Here is a 23,646-nt window from a genome sequence, read left to right as displayed (position 1 = left end):
AAGCTAGCAATGTAGTTTAGAGACAATGCCAAACATGTCCCCTTTTCCATTTCCCCCAAGTTCACATCAACTCGGACACACCATTTAACTTTCAGGATGTGTTCAAAGCATGGCTCTGTCAATCTGTCTACACAAGTGGTTCCCTAAGGAGAAGGCATACCATAAAAGAAAAAGGATATCTTAACCATGCCTTGCCCCTCTGCTGATTTTGATCTACTACTCGATGGTGTTTAAATGAACTCTGCTTAGTTCTTTACTACATGCTTATCTTTGTACACAGTCTAGGTTAAGGGTGTCCCAGCTGTGCTAATAGAAACACACTATCAGGAGTCCAAGAAAATAAATTTATTGAACTTTGAAGGGAAAAATCCACAGACATAAAAGAAAGTTAAATACAGACTGCAGGACACAACTAGTCACATGGTGAATAATGGCTTGTGTGGCCAGCAAAGTACCAAAAAATGACATTCTGGGACTGATTGAGGTATTTAGCTATTTTTGGCTATAGCAACGTGGTCAGCCTATGGTGAAATGGTAAGATAGTTCATCCAAACACACATCTTTAAGCTGAATAGGTTCTAAGTTGATGATACTTCATATGAACTAAATCATGTAGCTATTAGGGAAACCATAGCAGCAAGGTAGCAGAAAAAATCTATTAAAATCTATTACAGAATAACACAGTGAACCTTAAACACCCAAGTCTAGATTTTTCACTGTCTCTCCTGCATGCAAGAGATTTAAAAACCACTAAACATTAAGCCTGTTTCCCCACAAAGGTCTCTGCAAAATGGTAAATACCATTGAAAGTTAAAGGTAATTTTAAAGTTTCAAGCATCTAAAAAGTGCTTAAAATGAGAAGTATTCTTCAGTTGGCTGAGAGTCCTTCTTCTCTCATAAATCTTTTGGGGGGCTAACCCAAAGAACTGTGTCTATGTTATTACATAATTAAAGTGATTTTTATATTGTTTGTTTTCCTACCTTATTTGAGATCAATCTCTCTGGGAGGGTAAGTAAGAAGCAATGAAATACTGCTTACTATTTAAAATACATCTTATTAAAGGTTTGATGACAAGGTTTCTGTTACTTGTTTAACTACTTCTGAGGTGTGCCTTGTGACTGTGAAGTAATTTATTCTGTCCCTTTTCTCCCTGAATTAAAAGTATGTGTCTGACTGCGAAACAAAGATCTAGGTCTTTAATTTCCTGTGCTATAATTTGTTTAACTTTAACCCATCTGCTATTGGATTTCACACATGTGAAACTCCTCCTTGTATTCACTAATTCTTAGGTTACTATAAAAGCCAAGCTGTGTTTGAAAGGACAGCACTGCTCAGATGTGAGATCCTCCTCTTCCTGATCCCTGGGCTCTCTAAACCCATTTGCTCCTGAAGATCTCCTGCATCCTAGCCAGTCACACCACATCACCTCTACTTCTCTTACACACAGCCTTGTGGCTTGAATGGAAATTTGGCGAAAAAAGTGTTTCTTCCATTATTATAATCACTTCTGTTACTGTTTGGTGTATGATACGTTAATCTGTATAAAAAATTAAAGTTTTCAAAATTAAAAAAAATATTCATTTACAAATTTAAAATGGGTTTGTTCCAATAATGCAGACATTTTTAGATTTAAGAAGTTTTGGGAGTTATAAAAAAGGGCTTTGTAAAAATCTAACTTGTTCATTTTTCTTTAGGTTCATTGACCAAAGCATCAACCCCTCTATACATTGTAGTTGTTACATCCATAGATGGATTGTTGTGAACTACAATATATCGTAGTGTATTATAAAATACTCATGCTTACAGTGTAAATTATTAAAAATATCTTTATCAATTTTATGTCAAAATAAATGTTTTGCATATCCAAACTAGTTTTACCTTCTCCCCTAGAGTTTTAGCTCCCAGCTATTTAAAAAAGAAAAAGAAATCAGCCTGTGCTAAAATCTGCATTCAATTTCCTGAACTGCAAAAGCCACCTGATTGTTTTGCTTTTTCAAAAAAGCATGATCTACATACATGAAAAACGTAGCTATTTAATACTTAGTATCACAAAGTTAAGACCCACAGCACAGACAATCACTGCCACTAAACAGTCTTAAAGACGATTCTTTAAAATATTTAAAATTCACAATGGGAGTATCTATCTGATTATGTATTCTTGATTTTCCACGTTATGATAATGTTTCGACGTTTCCAGAAAAGGTATTTTTGACTCCACATTCACTCTCACGCTCTCCCAACACAGATTTAAAACATAGTTTTGGTTTAGGCGTTCGTGCCCAGCCATTTCTTTTGCCATTAAAGATAGGAAAGGCTACTGCATGATTTTGTTCAGTTGGTCTGTGCTCACATAGCCACATGAGGAGAGAAACTTCTTTTTGTCAGGCAAAGGCAAAGCAGTCGCGTTGAGTATAAGGCCCCTTGGAGACTGCACGGTGTGAACCGTGGTATAGTCTGGGACAGGCATCTCAGCATCTGGAGCGGTATCTGCTGTCTCAGACATTCGGGCAGTAGTGGTAAGGCTTTCTGTGGTGATGTAAATGTCCTCTTGGTTAAAGCTTGGTTTTACACATGTCGTGGCCTCCATGTGAGGGGCCGCAGCGATGCACTTTTTGGCATCTGACTCACAGAAGTAGGCACTGTTCATGCTGTAATTTTCTTGGCAGGGCGCGGCCACCTCCAGCTGGGTGTTGCCCTGGGCTAACCCCGCCTTAATCTTTTGGCCTGGAGAAAGGACTACACCACCTGCTGGTGTAATGTCGCTTACTTGGGCATAAAAGTCAATGTTTGCCAGTGACACGGGATTGCTCATTGGTGTAGAGACGAGTTGGTGGGTTGATTCAGTTTCACTGCCCAGAAGTGGCTGTGGTTTGTCTTCCATTGTCAGGGTAATGGAGGGGTGCAGAGAGCCAAGGGAAGCATCATAAGGCGAGTTCTTCAGATTCTTCTGGTCAAGGCACAAGAGATCAGCTTCTGCTTTTAACTTCTGCGGCTGAGCAAACTCCGAGGTACCATCGCACATGTCACTGGTGTGGAAATCGGTATCCAAAATGTCAGGGTCATAACAGCTGGTACGTCCAGAATCGTCATCCTTTGCTCCAAGGATACCAGCTGATTTCTCCTGGTCATCGCTTAGAAGTCTGTCGGTGTCTGACTCTTCAGTCTTCTCATCCGCATCATCAATATCCAGCTCAATGAACTCAACCCAGGAGTCATCATTGTAGAAGTCGGGTTTGTAGTTATCATGAATGCCCAAGATGGTGTTCACCTCCTCCAATTTTCCTTCCTAGGAGGCAGAAAGGGAAGATCTATGAAAAGCAACTCAAAATCATAATATAATTTTAAGTAGGACGCATCGAGACTCCAAAACAAAACAAAACAAAAACAAAGAAAAAAAACCCGCAAAAAAAAAAAAAAAAAAAAAAAAAACCCAAAAAACAAAAAACAAAGCCAACAATGAAACAAAACTAAAACCCCAAACATCAAACCAACCAACCACCACCAACCCTCTAAAGAGATATAGTATTCTTTAGGGACTATTTAATTGAATGATCCACAGTTTAGACTTAGTTACCTTGAGAAGATCTGGATCAATCCCTTTAATCTTTGGAACTGGTACTGGGGGTAAAATCAGCATCTTAATCCTTGGAAACAAATAAAGTGGTATTTCACATATTTATTTTACATTTTAAAAATCATCTCAAAAATGTAGAAATGAAATATTGCCAGTACTATCACTTACTCTAGGCATCCTTATATCTTGTATAAGCAGAACATTGGAAAGAGAGGGAGACTTCTAAGCAGTAAGTAAATGGCAAAAGTTGCAGGAGAAAAACATCCCCTAAAGGCCTTCATTTAAGATCATTTAGCTAAGCTGTGGTTTAACTCTCGATTTTTTTCTTAGTGCTGTTGATCAGTAGTCAATTTTAGTACTTGGCAATAAGGAATCTAATTCTGTCCAAAGTCAACTTCCATGTAACTTATAAATAAGATACTTTTAAAGGGTGTAACACCAAATAGAAAACAAGACAATCAATAAAATGGAACCAAAGTTATTTTAAATCTTGAAAAAAATGGGCTGGACTAAGTTAACATTACACAGTCCATAGTAACCAAAAAACATTGAAGATGATTTCTAGCCAACACGATATTGCATGTATCACTTAAAATAAGATAGACAAACCTGAATCATCTCTAATAAGGATAGATTTGGATGTATACTACTAAGATGTATTTACATTTTCTCTTTCAAATATTGAAATTATTTTTTCTTTAAAAAATAATATTGGTGAGTAGTCAATTTTAGTACTTGAAATTGAATTCTTCCCCCTTCTTTCTTTCTCCAGCCCCTCCCAATTACCCTTTCTAGAACCCATTCCATGTAACCCCCAAGATTTATCATTTTTATTTTTATTTTATGTACCCCTCTGTGATTATATTCCATCAATGAGTAGGTGCCTAGAGACGAGGGTGTCAGATTCCCTGGAGCTGGAGTTACAGACAGATGTGAGCCACCCTATGTGGGTGCTGGGAATTGAACTTGGGTCCTCTACAAGAACACTATACACTCCCAGTTGCTGAAATACAGCTCTAGGCCCTGAAATTGTCTTTGACTGTAATTAATTTCAATGTTTAGTCTACAGATTTTGTGTCTTGTTGGAATTCTACTACTTAGCACATGGAAGCTTCTCCACAAGCATTTCTTGAATAAATTTGAATAATGCATCTATTTTGTTGCTAGCTAACCAGTGTTTATGCCTTAAAGCCAGCACAATTAGTACAGAATATTTCTATACTTCACTGGGAGAACTGAGTGACTGTGATATAGATGTGGTCCCTAATGCCTACAACCTCACCACATGATTATTTATAGAATGGGATGATCAACTCCTGCATTAAACATTTCACTGAATCCTTACAACTAACAGGAAAGGGAGATGGTATTATCTTTGCGTTCCAATCATACAAGATCCTTAGTAGGGCTGGTGCTCAGGCCCAGAGTGATTGCTTCAAAGCCATCTGTCTGCCCTGTGCTATGGTGTCTTCTGTTTGCTTCTGCATCTGTAAATCCATCCCTCAAGCTTTCAAAAGTTTAAAAATGCAAAGTAACCTCAATGATATGAAACAAAGATTCCCCAATGGCTAATGTTTCAGTTTGTGAGATGTATTTCCCCTTTTTGAAAAATGTGATCTATTTTGACACACTAGTGGCTTTCTATAGTTGTGATAATCTTAAACCACAGAGACTCCCCACTAACCCCAAGGGCCCGAGCTAGAAGTATCAATCAACCAATCAATGATGACAGATGATAAGCTTCGAGTGTCACCAAATGGGAGAGCAGGAGTGCTCTTCAGCTCATGCACAACACAGAGAGATCAGCCTAGTTTAAGGACACGTTTTAGCATTTAAGCTCACTTTTTAAAAATCGAAAATAGGTTATTCTCTCATACAATGCATTCCATGGTTTCCTCTCCCTCTACTCTTCTTAACTCCTCCCATCTCTGCTCTCCCCAGAATCCCCCACCCCCCCTTAGTCTCCTCTTTAGAAAGCAATAGTTCTCCAAAACAAGATAGAATAAGCCGAGGCAAAAGCCTTCTATCAAGACTGGACAAGGCAACCCAACAGGAGGAAGAGAGTCTTAAGAGCCTGGCAGAAGGGTCAGAGGTACACCTGATCCTCTGGTTAGGATGGTCACAAATTCTCACCCTGTATAGCAAAATCCTTACTCCAAAATAGGAACCAAAACTACAGTGTGGACCTGCAGTCGCTCAGTCTCCCACCTCTGTGTTTGGGGATGCAACTCTTTCATGAATTAATTACTCTGGGTTGGTCGGATGGTGGGAACAGGCTCAGAGCAAAGGTAACCTGGGTTGAAAGTGTGTCCAAATTTATTTATTCAAATGCAAATGTCAATCCAAACCTTGCCGGATTTTACTTTCAATAATTTGGATTATAACAGAGTAAAGTTCCTTCACAAAACTTGAAAGACATATTTATCCTGGAGCCCTTAACATCCCTGGGATTTTGAGCAAGATGGAAAAAAAAATCAGCTTTCTTTGGAACATTTTAACTTTGAAATTGTGTGTTAGCTCTGTGCTAGTTGGTGCTATTTTCTATCATTTCATTATTTTATCACAACATGCAAATTCGGGTGGTGATATAGGTTTCTGTAGGAAAATGAAATAAATTGATTTTTTTTTAACAAAACCTCAATTTATCACAGGAAAGTGGGATTGCAATAAAGATTTTTGAACAAATTTCACAATCTGTTGATTTTGAGTGAGCATTACATTTTGGTGGGAGCCTCATTATTCAGAGAAAAATACACTTTTGGAAAGTATGGTGCATGTATTTATTTTTCTGCCACAGAGGAAATGAAACTACATTTGCAGGAAAAGTGGATGAGACCGGAGACTGTAACGTTCAGTGAAACCAGGCATGCGCAGAAAAACAAATGTCACCGCGTTTTCATTCAGGTACAGAATTGAGATTTAAATTTCTGTACATAGGCGTACATATGTAGGAAAGTAGCAAGGGTACTATGAGAGGTGAGGAAGAGCTCTGGAGGAAGGCAGAGAAGAGGGAGGATAATGTGGTATGTGGACAAAAGAGGGCTCTGCTTGGGAGGATAAAGAGAACCAGAAAAGGAGGAGGCCGGTGGGGGAGGGGACCAGTGGCGGAGGAGGCCGGTGGGCGAGGGGGCTGGTGGAGGAGGGAAATCAGAGAGAATAAGAGCAAAGCAGGATGACGCATATCCATGGAAATATCGCTGTGAAACCAGTTCTCTGTCTCCTAACCAACATAAATTAATAATAATAAACAAATATTTATTTAGAGGCTGGTGACTGAGCTCAGTTGGGATGATGTTTGCCTAGCACGCATAGGGCCTTGGGTAGAATTTTTAGCACCACAGGAAACTGACAATGTTGAAGGCAGGAGGGTCAGAAGTTGAAGGTTTTCCAGTCTGGGCAAACAAAACAGAGGTCAATATATGTATTTGAAACGGTACTTAGCGAGAGGATGATATTTTGTTCTATATATTGTTAGCTAGTTTTCACGTTTTCTTGGCTTTCATGACCTGAAATGGACTAGTCTTAAGGGTGAATGGTTTTATATGCAGAGCAGTTTTATTTACCACAATTACACATAAAATTTGGAATTTTGCTAGCTCTATAGACTAATGAACTCAAATCAATTAATTTAACACTTGGCATTATTCAAATTCATGTCTTATTTAATATTCTAAAGATAAACTTACTTTCTGCAAACAACTGAAAACCCTGTTGCTTCAACTGTAGTGTAAGTTTTTACAAAACAGAAATGTGGCTAAAAAGCTAAGTTCAAACTGAAATTATGCAGTGAGCTTTCCCCTCATTATGATATTGACGATGAAACCTTGCTGAAAATCAAGTTCATTCAGTTGAAGTCTTTCAATATTGACACTCAAGAATGCTGGCATTACCTGAATTACTTCTGCTAAAATTCTATTTAAGGATGGTTAATTTTGAGGTGTGAGAATGCTGGATTACTACAACTAAAAGCCTACATTCCATTTTGAGTCACTGATGCCTCTTGACTTCAACTGAATAGCTTGATTTCAATTTTAGAGAGAGCAACCAACTATTGGTGGCCCAGAACTGAGGGCTTTCCCAGGACACAGGGCTTACAGTGCAAAGACCAACTGAGTCCTGGAATCTTGAAAGTGGAAGTCCTAGAAAGCTCACCATGTCACATGATGTTGAAACTACATTAAATGCAAACAAAGGGCAAATGATAACAATATTTTTTCCTGCATGTTGCATAAACATCTGCATTCTAAGTTTCTTCCAAGAGAAAAAAAATAACATTTTGTTGTTCAAAGTGACTTCAAAGATCATGTTGTGAACACAGATGTAGATTTTCAGAGGGGTTAAGTGATACAAAGAAGTTCAGACATCAGTGGTTGAATAGAAGTACTCAACTCTCCAGAGTCTAAGAGACCACAAATTAGAATTTCTTTAAACTCTGAAGGCTCCTTCAATAGAAGAATGAATAAAGAAAATGTGGTTTATTCATACAATGGAGTATTGCTCAGCTGTTAAAAACAATGACATCATGAAAATTTCAGGCAAATGGATGGAACTAGAAAAGCATCATCCTGAGTGAGCTATCCCAGACCCAGAAAGACAATCATGGTTTGTACTCACTGAGGAGTGGATATTAATATTTATAGGTTTGATATTTAAAGGATAATCATGCTACAATCCACAGACCCAGAGAGGCTAGGATAGAACCAAACGAGACTAGTAAAAAAAAAAGTCAATGAAATAGTGCCTAATGATATTCTGCTATATTCTTTCATAAATTAGTGCCCTACTCAATGTCATCAGAGAGGCATCATCCAGCAATTGATGGGAACAGATGCAGAGACCCACAACCACACATTTGGCAGAACTCATGGAATTCTACTGAAGAGGGGGAGGAAGGATGAGAGGAGTCAGAGGTGTCAAGGATACCACAAGAAAACCTACGAATCAACAAACCTGGACCCATAGAGGCACACTGACACTGAACCAACAATCAGGGAGCCTTCATGGGTCCAATACAGATCCTCTGGATATATGTTATAGTTATGTAGCTTGGTGTTTTGGGGGTACTTCTAACAGAGAAAGCAGAGGTTGTTTCTGATGCTTTTCGGGTCCTTTTTCCCCCTATTGGGGTGCCTTGTCCAGCTGTATGAGGGGAAGTGACTAAACTTCCCGATTTAAACCATCCATTTTTTAAGGTGAATATGAGACTGAGTATAGATGTGGTAAAGGTAAAACCAGAAATTAAAATTTCCTGAGTTAATTAAGATAGCCACTCATGTTATACAAGAGAACATTTCAAATACACATGGAAATCAGAACTTGTGAAAACGTATTAAAGAGAGTGCTTCACACCTACCTTTGCTGCTTTGAAAATATAACTACAAATAGCATCACTGCTACTCCAAATATTCCAAAGATAATAATTAAGAACCATGGAAACCGGAAATCTAAAACAGGAAAGAATATTTCACTAACAGAATTATGAATAACCAAAGCAATGTTTACATTGTACTCTCCTTTCCCACTTGAAAATATCTGTTAATTTGAATTCCTATGGCAAAGTTAGCATTTCACTTCATAACCATGGAAACACAGTAGAATGGCTTTGGATTTTTCTTTCTTAAGCATAAAGCATGCTTGTCTATTGCATATGTGTATATATATATACATATATATATATTACACACATATACATATATATGCCACACACATATATACATGTATATATAGGTATATACATACATATATACATATATACATGTATATATAGGTGTATACATATATATACATATATATACATATATATGTTTATATATATGATGCTGATGGTCACCTCCTTACTTTCCCTCAAATTCTTAGCCTCTTTCTCTTTAACTGTTTTTAAATATATATATAAAATCATATACATATATATACATGTATAACTATATGTATATGTACATATATGTACATGTATATACATATATTTTATACGTGTAAAATATATACAGATATAATATTTTAATATATATGTATATATAAATAGATTATATATGTATATAATATATTTTACATATATATGTAAAACAGTTAAAGAATAAGATGCTAAAAATTTGAGAGAAGGTGAGGCGATGGCCATTCTCATTGTGGTGGTGGTGGTGGTGGTGGCGGTGGTGGTAGTGGTGGTGCATTGGAGGATTGAAAGGAGGAAAGGGAAGGGGAGATATAATTATATTACAATTAAATGAAAAACACATGTTTCAAACACATTGCAAAAAACCTGAAACCTGTAAGTTTCTCATATGTCCAAATATCTAAGGAATATCATCAAGGCTTTAGCACCAGAAAGAGACTGTTACTTGTTAAACCTAAGTCAAGAATATCCATCTGATATTTTAAACTGTAATGATATCTGTTAGTTTCCACATTGAGGATTTATCACAGTTATGAGGCCAGAGTCACCATGGTATAGCGAGGCACGTAGAGCACATTTTTAGAGCTTTAATATGGTGTGGTTATGTAAGTGCGCTGAGGTTGTGCAGATACTGATACTTTATGAGTCGTGGGATAATTGGTCTCCGACACTTCCATCCCTTCCCTTAGGAAGAGATGCCCCCCAGTCCCCTTGAGGTTGGTTCCCAGCATTCTTACCAGAGAGGCAGAACCTAACTACTTTTTAATACAGACACGGAGCGACCCTGTATGGCTCCTGTGTAGGAGCTCTGAGCACTTCCTGTGTCCCCAGATTATGACTAACACATGACTTACTGTATGACCTACTACGCATTCTCTACGTAAACACCACACCTGTACTTCTCCAAACCCATGAGCACCACATTTCCTTCTTCAAACCTTAGATAAATTTATTTCTTCTGGGTACAAATTCAAAACACCCACATTGTAGAAAAAATTGGGATTATAGAGACATACAAAGAAAAAAAGAACTCCCCAGGAATCTGTTGTTCAGGGACAAACATTGTATTCTCTCTCTGAGTTTCCACCTGCCCTGAAACCTTTCCTAAGTCAAATAATTTGGAAACAAATCCTTTTGATATTTTTAAAATTTTATTTTATTAATTTTAATTATGTGTATGCATGTATGTGCATATGAATGCAGGTGCCCGCAAGGCTAGGGATGGCAGATCCTCTGGAGCTGGTGTTACAGATGGTTGTCAATCTCTTGATGTGGGTGCTGGGAATTGAACTTGGGTCCTGTAGAAGAACAGGAAGTGCTCTTAACCATTGAGCCATATCTCCAGCCCCTCCTTTTGTTTCTTTTTCATTGCATACATCTTCTGCAGTTAGTGACTCTGCTGTCTTGCCCCTGATATGTGAAACTAGAGTACATTGACCTAGACAATATACTAACAAGGGAAGGCACATGCTAGCTTATATTGCCAAAAGTTCTGCTAGCTGTCATTTACACACACACACACACACACACATACACACACACGCACGCACGCACGCACGCACGCACATGCACACATGCACTTTACCTTCTTCACATGCTGCCAGTGTGTCCATCTGAGGAAATGTTACACGGAGCACTTCACTGAACTCGCTGTACTTTTCGAAGCTCCGTTGTCTGGATCTCACACGCACTTCATGCTCTTTATCCAGTCTCAGTGAGTACAGTGGGACTGATGTTGACCATATAGGGCTCATCTTTCAAAACAAAACATAAAAACATATTGCTCCAGGCATCCACAACTCAACGCTCAAATTCTTCAAGTGTTTTCCCTTTTCTCTTTCTAGAAAGTGAGTAATATTTTAACATGCCCAGATGAGATTGGTTATTAAATAAGATAGACTGAGACAAATTATATAAAGAATAATTTTGTTAAAATAATAATCCTCAAATTTATTTTAGTGTCAACCCAAAGCTATACATTTGCTTAAAAACTTAATATGTTTGCATTAGGTTCTTAAATAGTCAACTAAGATTAAGTCATAATAGACTTAGGCATGGCAGAGCTGTAAGAGGAGTGTGGGTATGTTACTTAGCTGGGACATTATAGGTTTCTATGGAGCAATCTTAGACTAGGAAACCCCCTATTTCCACACCAAAACAAATTATGGCCACAAGCAAATCATATATCTGTAGCATATGTATTCCCTGGAAAATCTGGGTAGTAGTCATTTATTAATAATTCCATAATTTGAAATGGTCCTAGAAATACCATAGTTGTCTTGAACTGCCAAATAATTTTATTGAAAGCAGCTATACACTTTATTTACTCCAGAAGTCTTAAACCTGCCTCAGAAGAGTCTGTTGCTCAAGAATCTCATAGAAAAATGTGAGGTAGCGATTTCCTCAGGATGGAAGCACTCTCTTCTGGAAGGAGGGTCTTCAGACTTAAAAAGTCAGCCAAGGCAGGAGGTTTCTGAAACCTAAATAATCCACCAAGCCCCTCCATAAGGTCATGCACATAATAACTGTTGCTGAAGAGAAGAAACTGTCAGATCAGCTGAGCTTCCTGTGAGCTCTGCAGGCAGCAGCAGGGACGTACCATTTGTGAGTCATCCCATCTGCTGTGGTGGGCTACCCTGTGAGTGTAGCTGTTTGAGTCAAAAGTACTCCACTATGTTCATAGCAGCCTTATTTATAATAGCCAGAAGCTGGAAAGAACTCAGATGCCCTTCAACAGAGGAATGGATACAGAAAATGTGGTACATCTACACAATGGAATACTACTCAGCCATCAAAAAACAATGACTTCATGAAATTCATAGGCAAATGGATGGAACTAGAAAATATCATCCTGAGTGAGGTAACCCAATCACAGAAAAGCACACATGGTATGCACTCATTGATAAGTGGATATTAGCCCAAATGCTCAAATTACCCAAGAGGCAATGCACGGACCACATGAAACTCAAGAAGGATGACCAAAGTGTGAATGCTTCACTCCTTCTTTAAAAAGGAAACAAAAATATCCATAGGAAGTGTTAGGGAGGCAAAGTTTAGAGCAGAGACTGAAGGAACGGCCATTCTGAGCCATTATATGGAAGCCCTTGGTCCTGCCAAGGTTGGACCCCCAGTGTAGGGGATTGTCCAGGTGGGGGAGGTGGTAAGGTGTGTGGTTCGGGGGGGAACACCCATATAGAAGGGGAGGAGGAGGGGTTAGGGGCCTGATAGACAGGAAATCGGGAAAAGGAATAACATTTGAAATGTAAATAAGAAATACCCAACTTAATAATAATGGAAAAAATGTAATTAAAAAAGGAAAAATATAATATTTCACATTAAAAAAAAAGTACTCCTGTAAGTAAACCTCACGTATTCTCCTTTCAGCACTAAATAACCTCAGTGGGTCTGTAACCTAGGATTAGGTGTAACAGTTTTGATGACCTGTCATTGGTTCTCTGTCTAGAGGCACTAGATGGTCACATCTCCCCAGGAAATGCACATGGCAGAAACTAGCTAGAGACCCTGAGCATGGAGCATCAGTGTTTCACAGTTTTGAAATTTAGGATAACCCCTCTCCCCCGACAAAGGAAGTGAGAGTAGAGGATTAGCTTTCTAAGATGCTGTGATCAGAGAGGCAGCCCCAAGGTCTATGTTATGAAGATTCTTCCTGGTAAGTCGGTGGGGGTCGTATTTACATAGTGATTCAAAACAGTAGCAGTGTTACTGTTATGGAACAGCAGCGGAACAACTGTACCTTTGGGGAATTGCTACAACATGAGGAACTGTGCAGCAAATGGAATGTTGAAAACCACTGCTCTAAGTCAAACACTCAATGCATGTGATGCTCAATGTGTTTTTATACATTTTGAGTAGGACACTTGTTAAGAACAAAAGTGGAATACTCACCTTTTCAGCAGCATAGATTTCCACATAAATAAACCCCATGATATTTTTATTAAGTCAGAAGCTGAACCTCAACATCTGAGACAAATTTGTTTTCACTTTCGTTTGGTTTCCATGCACAAAATACTCTTTCACCCTATGTGTATATGACGGGGGCGTGTCTTCTTACAGGAGCCACTGAATATTAAAATGCTTTCTTTAGAGCAGGACTCTGGATTTTAAACATTCTTGCTTTTCATTAAGTACTTTTGAAAGCTTGAGTTTCATGCTTGGAGCAAGACCTGGTTTCTCAGCCATTGTCATCGGTAGTATTTATAGATTTCACTAACAATTGTAAATAATCCATAGGGAGCCCTGGAAGTCAACCCATGGCCCCTCCTATCTCTGTCTTTCTATACTATCTTTCAGTTTTCCGAGGAAATTTTCAACTGCATTAAACAAGGACCAAACATTATACCTCTAGGAACTAGAAAAAGTACAAACCGATCCCAAAGGAAGTGGAAGGAAGGGGGGTGGGGAGTGGTGGCAAGTGTCAGAGCAGAAACAGATGAAACTGAGACTAGAAAAATATTGAAAAGAATGGACAGAAAACATGTTTTTAAAATTATTTTATTTAATTGTGAACTTTGGCCTTTAATGACCAAGTAATATAAAATGAGAAAAATTCTATTATTTGCAAATCTCTATAATATTTGATCAAACCCACCTCCCATCAGTCATTCTTTTCTTTTTTTACTTTTAAAATTCTGATGCCATTCATTGGCACAAAAATTACTCAGATTCAATGGTGTCTAGATGTCGTTCCATCATTCATTCTTAATCATCCAGTACTTTTCCTTCCCAACTTAGAGTAGGCACACTCATCTCTCTCTCTTTCTCTCTCCCTCTCCCCCTCCCCTCTCCTCCCTCCCCTTCCTCTCTCCTTCTCTCTCTCTCTCTCTCTCTCTCTCTCTCTCTCTCTCTCTCTCTCTCTCTCCCTCTGTGTACATGTGTGTGTCTCAAAATACTCAGTGTATTTACAGCTTTTATGTGCACAGGAGTGGGACCACCTGCTGGAGCATGATGGAATGCCTCTCAGGTCTCACATCTCTGAAGAGATCCAGTCACTCTCCCAGTAGCCACCAATTGTCAAGAACTTCTTAGGCAGGGTAGTAACTTCCTAAGGCTCTCCTGGGTCCATGCTGGGATTTTGGCTGGCATGATCTTGTGTAAACCTTTCGCTCATGCTAATCCAGCTGCTGTGTGTGTAACTGTATGGCCAAGACCAGTAAATAGTTTCTCTATAGCCATCTACTCCTTTAGACACTTCTAATATTTCTTCCTCAAAGTCTTTGAGTCTTGGGAGGAGTGGGTAGGATATGGATGTTCCAATCAGTGCTCGGTGCTCTGCATGTTGACTGAATGTGGTTCTCTGTATCACCTAATATCTGTTGAAAAGAGAAGCTTCTCTAATGAGGGCCAGGAGCTGTATTAATCTATGGGTAGAGTGATAATAACTTGGGGGAGGCAGTTAATTACTATGTCCATTCAGGTTCTCTTCTAGGGCTTATAACCTAGCCAGTCATGTTGTTTTGGCCCAGTTAATGATGTCAGGTATGGGTTCCATCTTGTGTAGAAGACTCTAAATCTAACTAGAAAGTAGTTAGTTATCCCTATAATAGCCATACTACTCTCAGTGGCCTATCTTTCCCGACCAATATCTTGAAAAATTCCCAGCAGGGTAAGATTACTGATGGCTTTTCTAACTTGTTTATAGAAATGAAAATAGTAGAGTAACTATTGAAAAGAGTATAGAAGTCACTCAAGTAATGAAAACTAAAGTTACCATATCATCTAGTGACTGTTTACTAATAATTTATGTCCCAAGGAAATAAGATTAATACATTAGAGATACATTTGCCTGATCATGATAACTGTAGCCAAAATATGGATCAACCTGGGCCTGTTGGTGAACAAATGGGTGAAAAGATGGATATATTGGAATGTACAAGAGTAGATTTGAAGCTGTCAGTTCAAAGACATCTGTGAAAAAATACATCCACTAATAGCTCCACTGAACCATCTTACCACGTATAAATATTTCAAAACATCATCAACATGATAATTAATAATGATAATAATTATATAATATATGATTATATAATTAGTATATAAAACCACCATTTTTGCTAATATCACTATGGATACTTTAAAGAGTAAGTGTTCATATGTGGGAAGGCTAGCAAATCATGGTTATAGATAAACATTTTCAAAAACTCTATGTTCTGCCTGAAAGTCAAAATTTATCCTTGGTGCAAACATTGTCAGATGTTCACTGGAACTGTAAACTTTCTCTCAAGAAATCTTTGGCAATGTTGTCCTTCGTATAAAACTTGTGCTTCATACAACAGAACTGCTAGTCCAGTTGCTGAATCATTTATGTGTTTTGATCTATCATTACCTTGGAATGGAGATGAGTACAGTGTGTACTCTCCATGTGCCACACAGAAGCTTAGACAGTGATACACTCCAAGGCTGAGATTTAAGCAGAGGCTCCTTGAAACAGCCCTGGCCTTTAATGTGATCTTCACAATGTAACTGTTCATACACAATGGGACCTTTGCCTTAATTCATGCCAAGAGGCAGCAGTTTGCTTACCACTGTTTTTGTACTATGGCACAAACATGTTATTCATGTGAAATTAGTGTTGACCTCATATGCTCCCTTGAGATGATCCCAAGAGTCCTCAGAGGTACATGATTCTCATTTTGAAAACTGCTACCTCAGGTGCCCTTGGGACCTTGTGCAAAGTAGTTGTTCCTATACTTGGTTGGTGAATCAATGTTTGATTATAACTCGGGTTTAGAAAGTCTTGTTTGAATTAACATCCAACCAGCCTCCTTTTGGTACCAAGTTATTAACCAGATATCTAAATTAGAATGGTTCGGAAAACAGAACCTTGAACAGAGGAAGTAGCTGTTCGAGGCAGCCCAAGTTTTATTCTCTGCTAATGACAAAATTGGCTTCTTTTTTGGTGCTACACTAAATAGACAGGGCCTCGTGTCTCAAAATTTGGGGAATGAACCCTGCCAGGGTGCTGCATACAACCTCATGCCTATCCAGAAGCTGCTTGGCTTGGCCAGGTCTGTGGCTGTGGTTAGACTGATTTAGAATCAGTTATATTTGGAATGGCATGGTAATCCTGTTTCCCCTCTTGTTGTGTGCCGTGTGGAATTTATCTCAGTGCCGAGTTCCCAAGTGCTTGGCAGGGAAGTGAGAAGTTCACAGGCCAATTTGCTTTCTTCTCCCCTAGGCAGTGGCCTCTCAACTTGATTTGTCTCTGAGGTATGTAAAAGAAGATCTTTCTGAAACCTCTTTGGAGTTCCTTCTTTATGCCTTTCTTCTGGAGAAACCCAAGAACAGATACTAATAAAGGTCTATGAAGAGCGGCAGTTAAAATCATGGGATGACATTTGTCCATAGCCTACTATTGACCTTCCTCATGATCCTGGTTAAGTTCAGCCACATCTCTAAAGATAGCCAAGTGGTGAGTCTGTGACCTTGCTCCATGGTTAAACTGAACACCACAGATGACTAGGAAAATGGTTTTCGTCTCCCAATATGTCTACATAAAAGATTCACATTAGCATTTGCTGTCTTAGGGACTTTTAAGGTATTAAGATTATATCAATCTTCCTCTAATAAGGAGTTATAGGACACATAACTTGGGCATTCAATACTAGGTGAAAAGAAAGTGTTATTACAAATGGAAAAATGATTATCGAGTTAGGAAGGAGAAAAAGTCAAAGAGTAGGATGGAGGGATTCTTACCGTTTTCCATTTTGTTTCATTTACTTCTTTGTACTGAATTTCATACTCCAGAATTATCCATCCCTTCAGAACATCAGCACTGGGTGGCGGCTGCCAACTCACTTGGATATCTCCACGGATCCCGGGCAAACTGATGTTTAGTAAAGTCCAGTTGAGGCCAATAGGCGGATCAGGTTGCACTGTGAATTCAATGGAGAATTAGTCCCCAGAGAAACACTCTTGACAGTGACAATCTGCTTCTTTCAGAGGCCAAATTGCTTCATTCGTTTTGACCACACTCCTAATTCTTCCAATCACCCACATCACTAGAACTCTACTTCATAGCAGAGTAACATTTTTTTCCATCTTTATTAACTTGAGTATGTCTTATTTACATTTCGATTGTTATTCCCCTTCCCGGTTTCTGGGCCAACATCCCCCAGCCCCTTCCTGTCCCCTTCTATATGGGTGTTCCCTCCCCATCCTCCCCATTACTGCCTCCCCCAACAATCACGTTCACTGGGGGTTCAGTCTTAGCAGGACAAGGCTTCCCCTTCCACTGGTGCTCTTACTAGGCTATTCATTTGCTACCCTATGAGGTCAGAGTCCAGGGTCAGTCCATGTAGTAGTCTTTGGGTAGTGGCTTAGTCCCTCGAAGCTCCAGAGTAACATTTTTTATATAAGAATGTTTCATTTAAAAATATTTATAAAAGCTCCTCTAATTCCCCTTTGAGTCTCAAATCGGAAACTATTGGAAGAGTTGTTGTGCTACAGATTTGTTTTAACTCTGATAGGATTATTGTTTTAGGATTTTGGCACACTCACATATGCACACAAACACAAGCCAACAAACAGATAAACAAAAAAAAAAATCAAAAACTGAAGAGGAGAATTAGGAAGACTTCACTTTTTAAATATGGCCCATTACAGGAAGCAGAGGATTTCCCTTCCAAACTGTGTGTGACCTGAGGAAGGACCTTGCCTTATACGTCTCTGTGTCACTACAGTTCAGTCCCATGAGCCCTCTGCCCCTGCTTTGCCTTCTTCCTAGCCATCCTAAGAAGGCATTATGCTGCTATCTTGAGTTAGTGATGATTCAGTGCCTTCTCTATTTGCTTAACTGAAAGTGAGCAATTTGAAATTGCGTTTTGCTCAGTTTCTGTCAGTAATCCCCATTCTATTCTTACATATACCTCTGCATTCTTATGAGGACCATAAAGACTAGAGTTTCATAAAGGATGGTAAAGACAAGTGTAGATTCCAAAGCTAGGGCTTATATCTAAATTTTGCCATGTCTCAAGCAAAGTGTTGCTGGATAGGGCTTATTACCAAACCTTTTGAAATGACTTGAAGATACAGAATTAAAATTTAATTTATTTCTTAACATATGTACATAGCTACTTAGAAGATTTGGATTCCTCGAATTAACCAGAGAGAAGCCTACAAATACATGTTATAAGGAACTTTTTTTTTTGAGACAAAGAGAAACTTTTGCATTGACCCAGAGTGGATACATACTTATAAGGAGCCTTTATTAACACAAAGAGAAGTTCTTGCACTGATCCAGAGTGGGCACATATACACATATAATGGAAGGGTATGTTATGGCCACTGTCACATAAACCTTTTTTTTTTTTTAAGAAATAAGAAAGACTTTCCTTATTTAAAAATATTAATTACACATACACATGAATACATTTCAGAAATTAAACTTGAAGGGTATTCAAGTGACATAGTCCTATACAACAACAGTATTACTTTGTCCTGGCTTTGTTAAGAACTGAGGAATAACCACAAGCTTAACTTTTTAAGTGACTAGTTTTGAATGTGTATTTGCATTTCAATTAACTTTTTAAAGTTAGCATAGAAAGTAGTGCATACATTATAACATTTCCCCATGTACATATTAATTTACATTGCTTTTATTCATCTCACTCTTTCATTGGGTTCCTTCTCTTCCTAGAGCTTCCATTTGCTAGCTCCCCCCCTCCGTGAACATAGTCTCTACTTCTGTTTTCATGTTCCACTGTCTTCTCTTTGTCCTCCCCCCACAAGATACTCTCCTGTTCTTTTATGATCCCCTTTCTAACTCCATGAGAATCTCTTTCCTCATACTTTTAAGTTTATTTTTTATTTTGTGTGTTTGAGTGTTTATCTGCATGTACACATACATTCATGTGTACGGATGCCTGCAGAGGCCAGAAGAAGGCATTGGAACCCCACCCCCACCCCACTCTCCTTTGTCCCAGTAACCTTTCCTTTCCACTACTTCTGGTGGGTGATGGGCTAAAAAGAAGTTAAAGCATTTAACTACACTTATTAAGGTAGGTTTTGGAAATTATAAGCCTACAAGCCTTAGCTGACGATTTCTCTTCAATATTTAAAAGAACTTGAAACAATATATGCAGAAAAAGTTTCTGGTCTTCGTGCCCAACATCTAGCTGCTCCTCTTTCGTCTTCTATCTTTCTCAGTGGTGACCTTACCCTTCCAATTACTCCACATAAAATCCATATTCTCTTATCTTTTTGTCAGGACCACATGTTCTGTCAGCTTCTCTTTGAAAATACAATTATCCCTTTTCACCTGTGCTAGCGCCTTCCCTGTTCCCCTCCTCAGATCTTGTCCCTTTTCTTCCAGTCTTAATCTCCACACAACCCACAGACACGGTATCCTCTTACCTTTTAAGTTAGCGCATCACAGCAATCACCATCCTAGCTTTTCTATCTCGCTCCAAGGGGAAGCCATTATAAGAGCCTGAAAACGACTCTCAAATCTTGTCTCTTCCCACCCCTCTCCCTCCCCAGTCTGTCCAGGTCCTCTGCTGCCTTCTGCTTCATTCACAGGCATGTTTATACCTCCGAGTGGTCACCTTTGCCTTCCCGCTGAAATGCTTTTCTGTCAGAAACTAACATGAGTGTTCTTTTCTCTGCTGTACCTATCGTCAGTGAAACCAATCCAGGTGACTTGACCCTACACTGCAGCCTCTCCCACACCCTGGTGCTTTTGCTCTGCATTTCTCTGAGGAACTGGCCCTTTGCACCCTTACTGGGATTTAATACTACCGGGTAAACATTTTCTTTTGCAGCACATGGAACACAGCCTGGCCCAAAGGTAAGGACATGATATTTGCTGAATGAACTGAATGAACGGCAAACATTTAACTAATCTATGATTTCATCTAAATCTAAAGAACAGCCCTGTGAAGGACAATACAGTACATGAGAAAACTGTGGGTTCAGACCTCTGGAATCTTTTCTCAGAACGTACCAGAGTCACCATAGACTGAATTTTTACCCGGTTCCTCTTCCCTCCTCTGTGCTACTATTGTGACTCTTTTAGTCATTTTTCATGTGACTATCAAAATCTTCTAATGACTCTAGTTTGTCCCTACTTCAATCTATCACCACAAATAGCTAAGTCAATTTCTTTAAGACACTAACAGCATAGTGGTGATAGGTTAAAATCATAACGTACTGTCTTATTTTACCTTGATGTCATCATTTAACAGTTCTGAGTCTCAGTGGCATTATCTGTTTAATGGGGTTTATAATAGAGCCTATCTCTTACAACCATTATATGAGACATAAATTCTCTGGGTTAGTTAGTTCCTTATTTAAATACATGCAAATATAACTTTTGGCAGTGAGATCAAGTCCCCCTCCCTCCCCAAGGGGCTGTTAGGTCTATGCAACTGCTGTTGAGCCCTTAAACTTTTATTTTCTTTTGCAACCATTAGAACTGAGTAGTTTCTAGGTCTGTGACTCTTGGTAACTCTCATTCACCCTTTATGAGGGAACTGAACTGTTACAGTTCCATTCAGCTGGTTTTTCTTCATCTTACGGGGATAGCAGGTCATTTATACATTTGACCACTGCCTTGTTTTTAGGCATCCAAACACCTCAAGTCCAGGACCTGCCATACTGTGTTATGGTACATTGTCCTGCAATTAGTTTTGAACTTCCCAATCCTGCTACTTGACTGCATCATGTATAGTCAACATGCGTGAAGGAGCTCAGTCAGAGACAGATAAAGGCTTGCTACAGATAGGGGTGGGGACAAAGCATGGATCTTAAACCAGTGTCCTTACAACTGATCCACCCTCTCCCTCTCCTGGCCTCAGCTCTGCAGCTGGGAGGAGGTTATTAAATAAGTGGCCTCTGGAACCCAGGAGACGATCTTTTCTGCTTCTTATGGTTTTCTCAATCCTCTCTCTGGAAGGTAGACTCCCAGGTTTTGCTGGTTTCTGTCTGCAGCTGTCAGCCACATCCCCCACTGTCTTTGAGGCTATTGCTGCCCAAGAAATAGCATTTTTCTGAGAGAAGGGACAGTTCATGTGAGAAAAATATGGGCTCTTGTGGATAGACTTTAAAGCACTCAGGTCAGCTACTGAAAATCCTTTGTTGCTTCCCTGCCCTCTGCTGTTTATACAATTATGCTGTAAACACGGATATCCCAGTTATGGATATTTGTCTCAGTTCCTCTTTATGTCCATAGGATGGGAAATAAATCATCCACATGGCTCTCTGACTTGTTTCCGTTAATGTTTGTTTGAGGTCCTATAAACACGACTTTGACCTGATTGTGGTTGCTTGCTAAATTTTGTTTTGTGGCTATAGTTGTTTTGTTTTGTGATCAAGAAAATCTAGGCTATGATTTTATCATTTTGCCTGATTGGATGTAAGCGCAGCATGTGCATACCTGATATCACAGAGGTTAGAAGGTTCCTGCAACCGAGTTACAGAGAGTCGTGAACCACCATCTGGATGATGGTCCTTTGGCAAAGCAGCCAGTGCTCTTAACTTTGGAACCATCTCTCAGGCCCTGATTCATTTCTTCATAACATCTAGTACCAGGTGTCTACTTTTTAAACTTGGAACGTTTATTTATTTTATTTGTATTGGTATTTTGTCTGCATGCGTGCCTGTGCACTGTGTGTTTTATGTTTGGAGACCAGAAGAAGGTGTCAGATCCCCTTACATTTAAGATGGTTGGTAGTTGCTATGTAGGTTGTGGGAAACAATTCTGGGTCCTTTGAAGAGTATCCAATGCTCTTAGGCACTGAGTGTCTCTCTAGTCCGATTGCCAGGCTTCCTTAAGTTAGAATCAAGTTGACTGTTTTTCTAGACTATATTCCTTTAGACCCCTGTGAGACAGACTCCATGTTCCTAGAACCACAAAGTCTTTCTACTTGATTATACTTGGAAGTTGGGGCTTCCTTAAAACTTAGTCTAAAGTCTGTCAAGTGAAACAAATCCACGACTTACCTATTTCATCAACAGTGAAACACTTTTCGTCCAACAAATCACCATTTGTAGTAAGCTTAATGCAGTAGGGTATCCAAATGGAGGTATAGGATGAGTTGAAGTAACAGCTGTTTGCTCCAGCAGAGACATAATCAGGGCATTCTTTCCATTCCGGGGTCCATTCATGAGCAATTCTGATATGGAGGGTAAAAAAAGATTAATCATTCCACAAAATATGCCATAGCTTTAGTCAAAGTAAGGTATCCGGCAGCCAGATCCAGTAAGCTAAGACACAAATATCTTACAACATAGAAATTAACATTTCAGTAGTACCATTCTTTAGAAACATCACATCTATAGACAGTGTTATTAGAATCCGAATATTGTCAGGAGCTTATTGCTACTTCTGTCTAAAATGAAAACATCTGTTTATTGAGTGTATGTGCTGTGAGTTCCCAGCTGGTGGACCCAATAATTCCTCAGTGACATAGTTACTGGATTAACCATTGATGGAATCATAATTTGATGGCATTATTGGGAGTGGTAGAAAACAGAAGGCAGGCTGACTGGAGGAAGCAGGCACTTGAGGGTGTGACTTTGGGAAGTGTTATCTCCTTCCTAGCCCCTCCCCCTGACGGGCTCTCTTCTTCCTTGACAGTATAAACTGAGTAACCAGATTTGCACATGTGACTACCACTGCTATTTTCTGCCTTCCACAGGCCCATAGCAGCATATTCAGGCTGGGCCCATAGCAGCATATTCAGGCTGCCATGGACTGCGCCCTCTGTGACGTGGGGTAAAGTAAACCCTTCCTCCTTTAAATTGTTTCTCTCATGTGATGAGTGATAAACACAGGTGGGATAATTCATTCTCTCTTTGTTTTATTTACTAGCCTGGTTCAGGTGAGAGGAGGGTTAGTGTTGAGGAGTATAAAAAGCCATGCATGGTACCTTTGGTTAAGAAAGAAGGCTAAAATAGGGGCCTGCTAGATGCTTCAGTCAGTAAAATGAATGCTGTGCAAACACGGGGACCTGAATTTGATCCCAAGAATCCATGAGAAGGCTGGGTGAGTGCAAATGGAATCCCAGTGTTTGGGAGGTAAACAGGAGTACCCCTCCAGCTTGCTTAGCCAGCCAGGCTAGCCGGTGGGGCAAGGCTCCAGGTCCATTGAGAGTCTCTATCTTAGAAATTAAGAGGTGGCAAGCAACGAAAGAAGACATCAGACAACCTTGGCTTTCTAGACCA

General features: G+C 39.3%; 1 protein-coding gene across 1 annotated transcript in view; it reads right to left on the bottom strand.

Annotated features, from left to right (window-relative positions):
- Nucleotides 1–326: 326 nt before the first annotated feature.
- Nucleotides 327–23,646, bottom strand: part of Ghr (growth hormone receptor) — a 230,531-nt gene continuing 207,211 nt past the window's right edge. The window contains exons 5-10 of the mRNA XM_032898830.1: nt 22,423–22,595; nt 17,179–17,357; nt 11,051–11,219; nt 8,929–9,019; nt 3,576–3,645; nt 327–3,287 (exon numbers count right to left, since the gene is read on the bottom strand). Of these exons, the coding sequence (XP_032754721.1) occupies nt 2,316–3,287; nt 3,576–3,645; nt 8,929–9,019; nt 11,051–11,219; nt 17,179–17,357; nt 22,423–22,595 (1,654 nt within the window). The 3' untranslated portion in view covers nt 327–2,315. The remainder of the gene's footprint in view (nt 3,288–3,575; nt 3,646–8,928; nt 9,020–11,050; nt 11,220–17,178; nt 17,358–22,422; nt 22,596–23,646) is intronic.

Source organism: Rattus rattus, chromosome 3 (genome assembly GCF_011064425.1).
Source record: "Rattus rattus isolate New Zealand chromosome 3, Rrattus_CSIRO_v1, whole genome shotgun sequence".
Classification (NCBI taxonomy): Eukaryota; Metazoa; Chordata; class Mammalia; order Rodentia; family Muridae; genus Rattus; species Rattus rattus.
The sequence above is the reverse complement of the archived record's forward strand: the minus strand, read 5'-3'. Positions and strand labels throughout refer to the sequence as shown.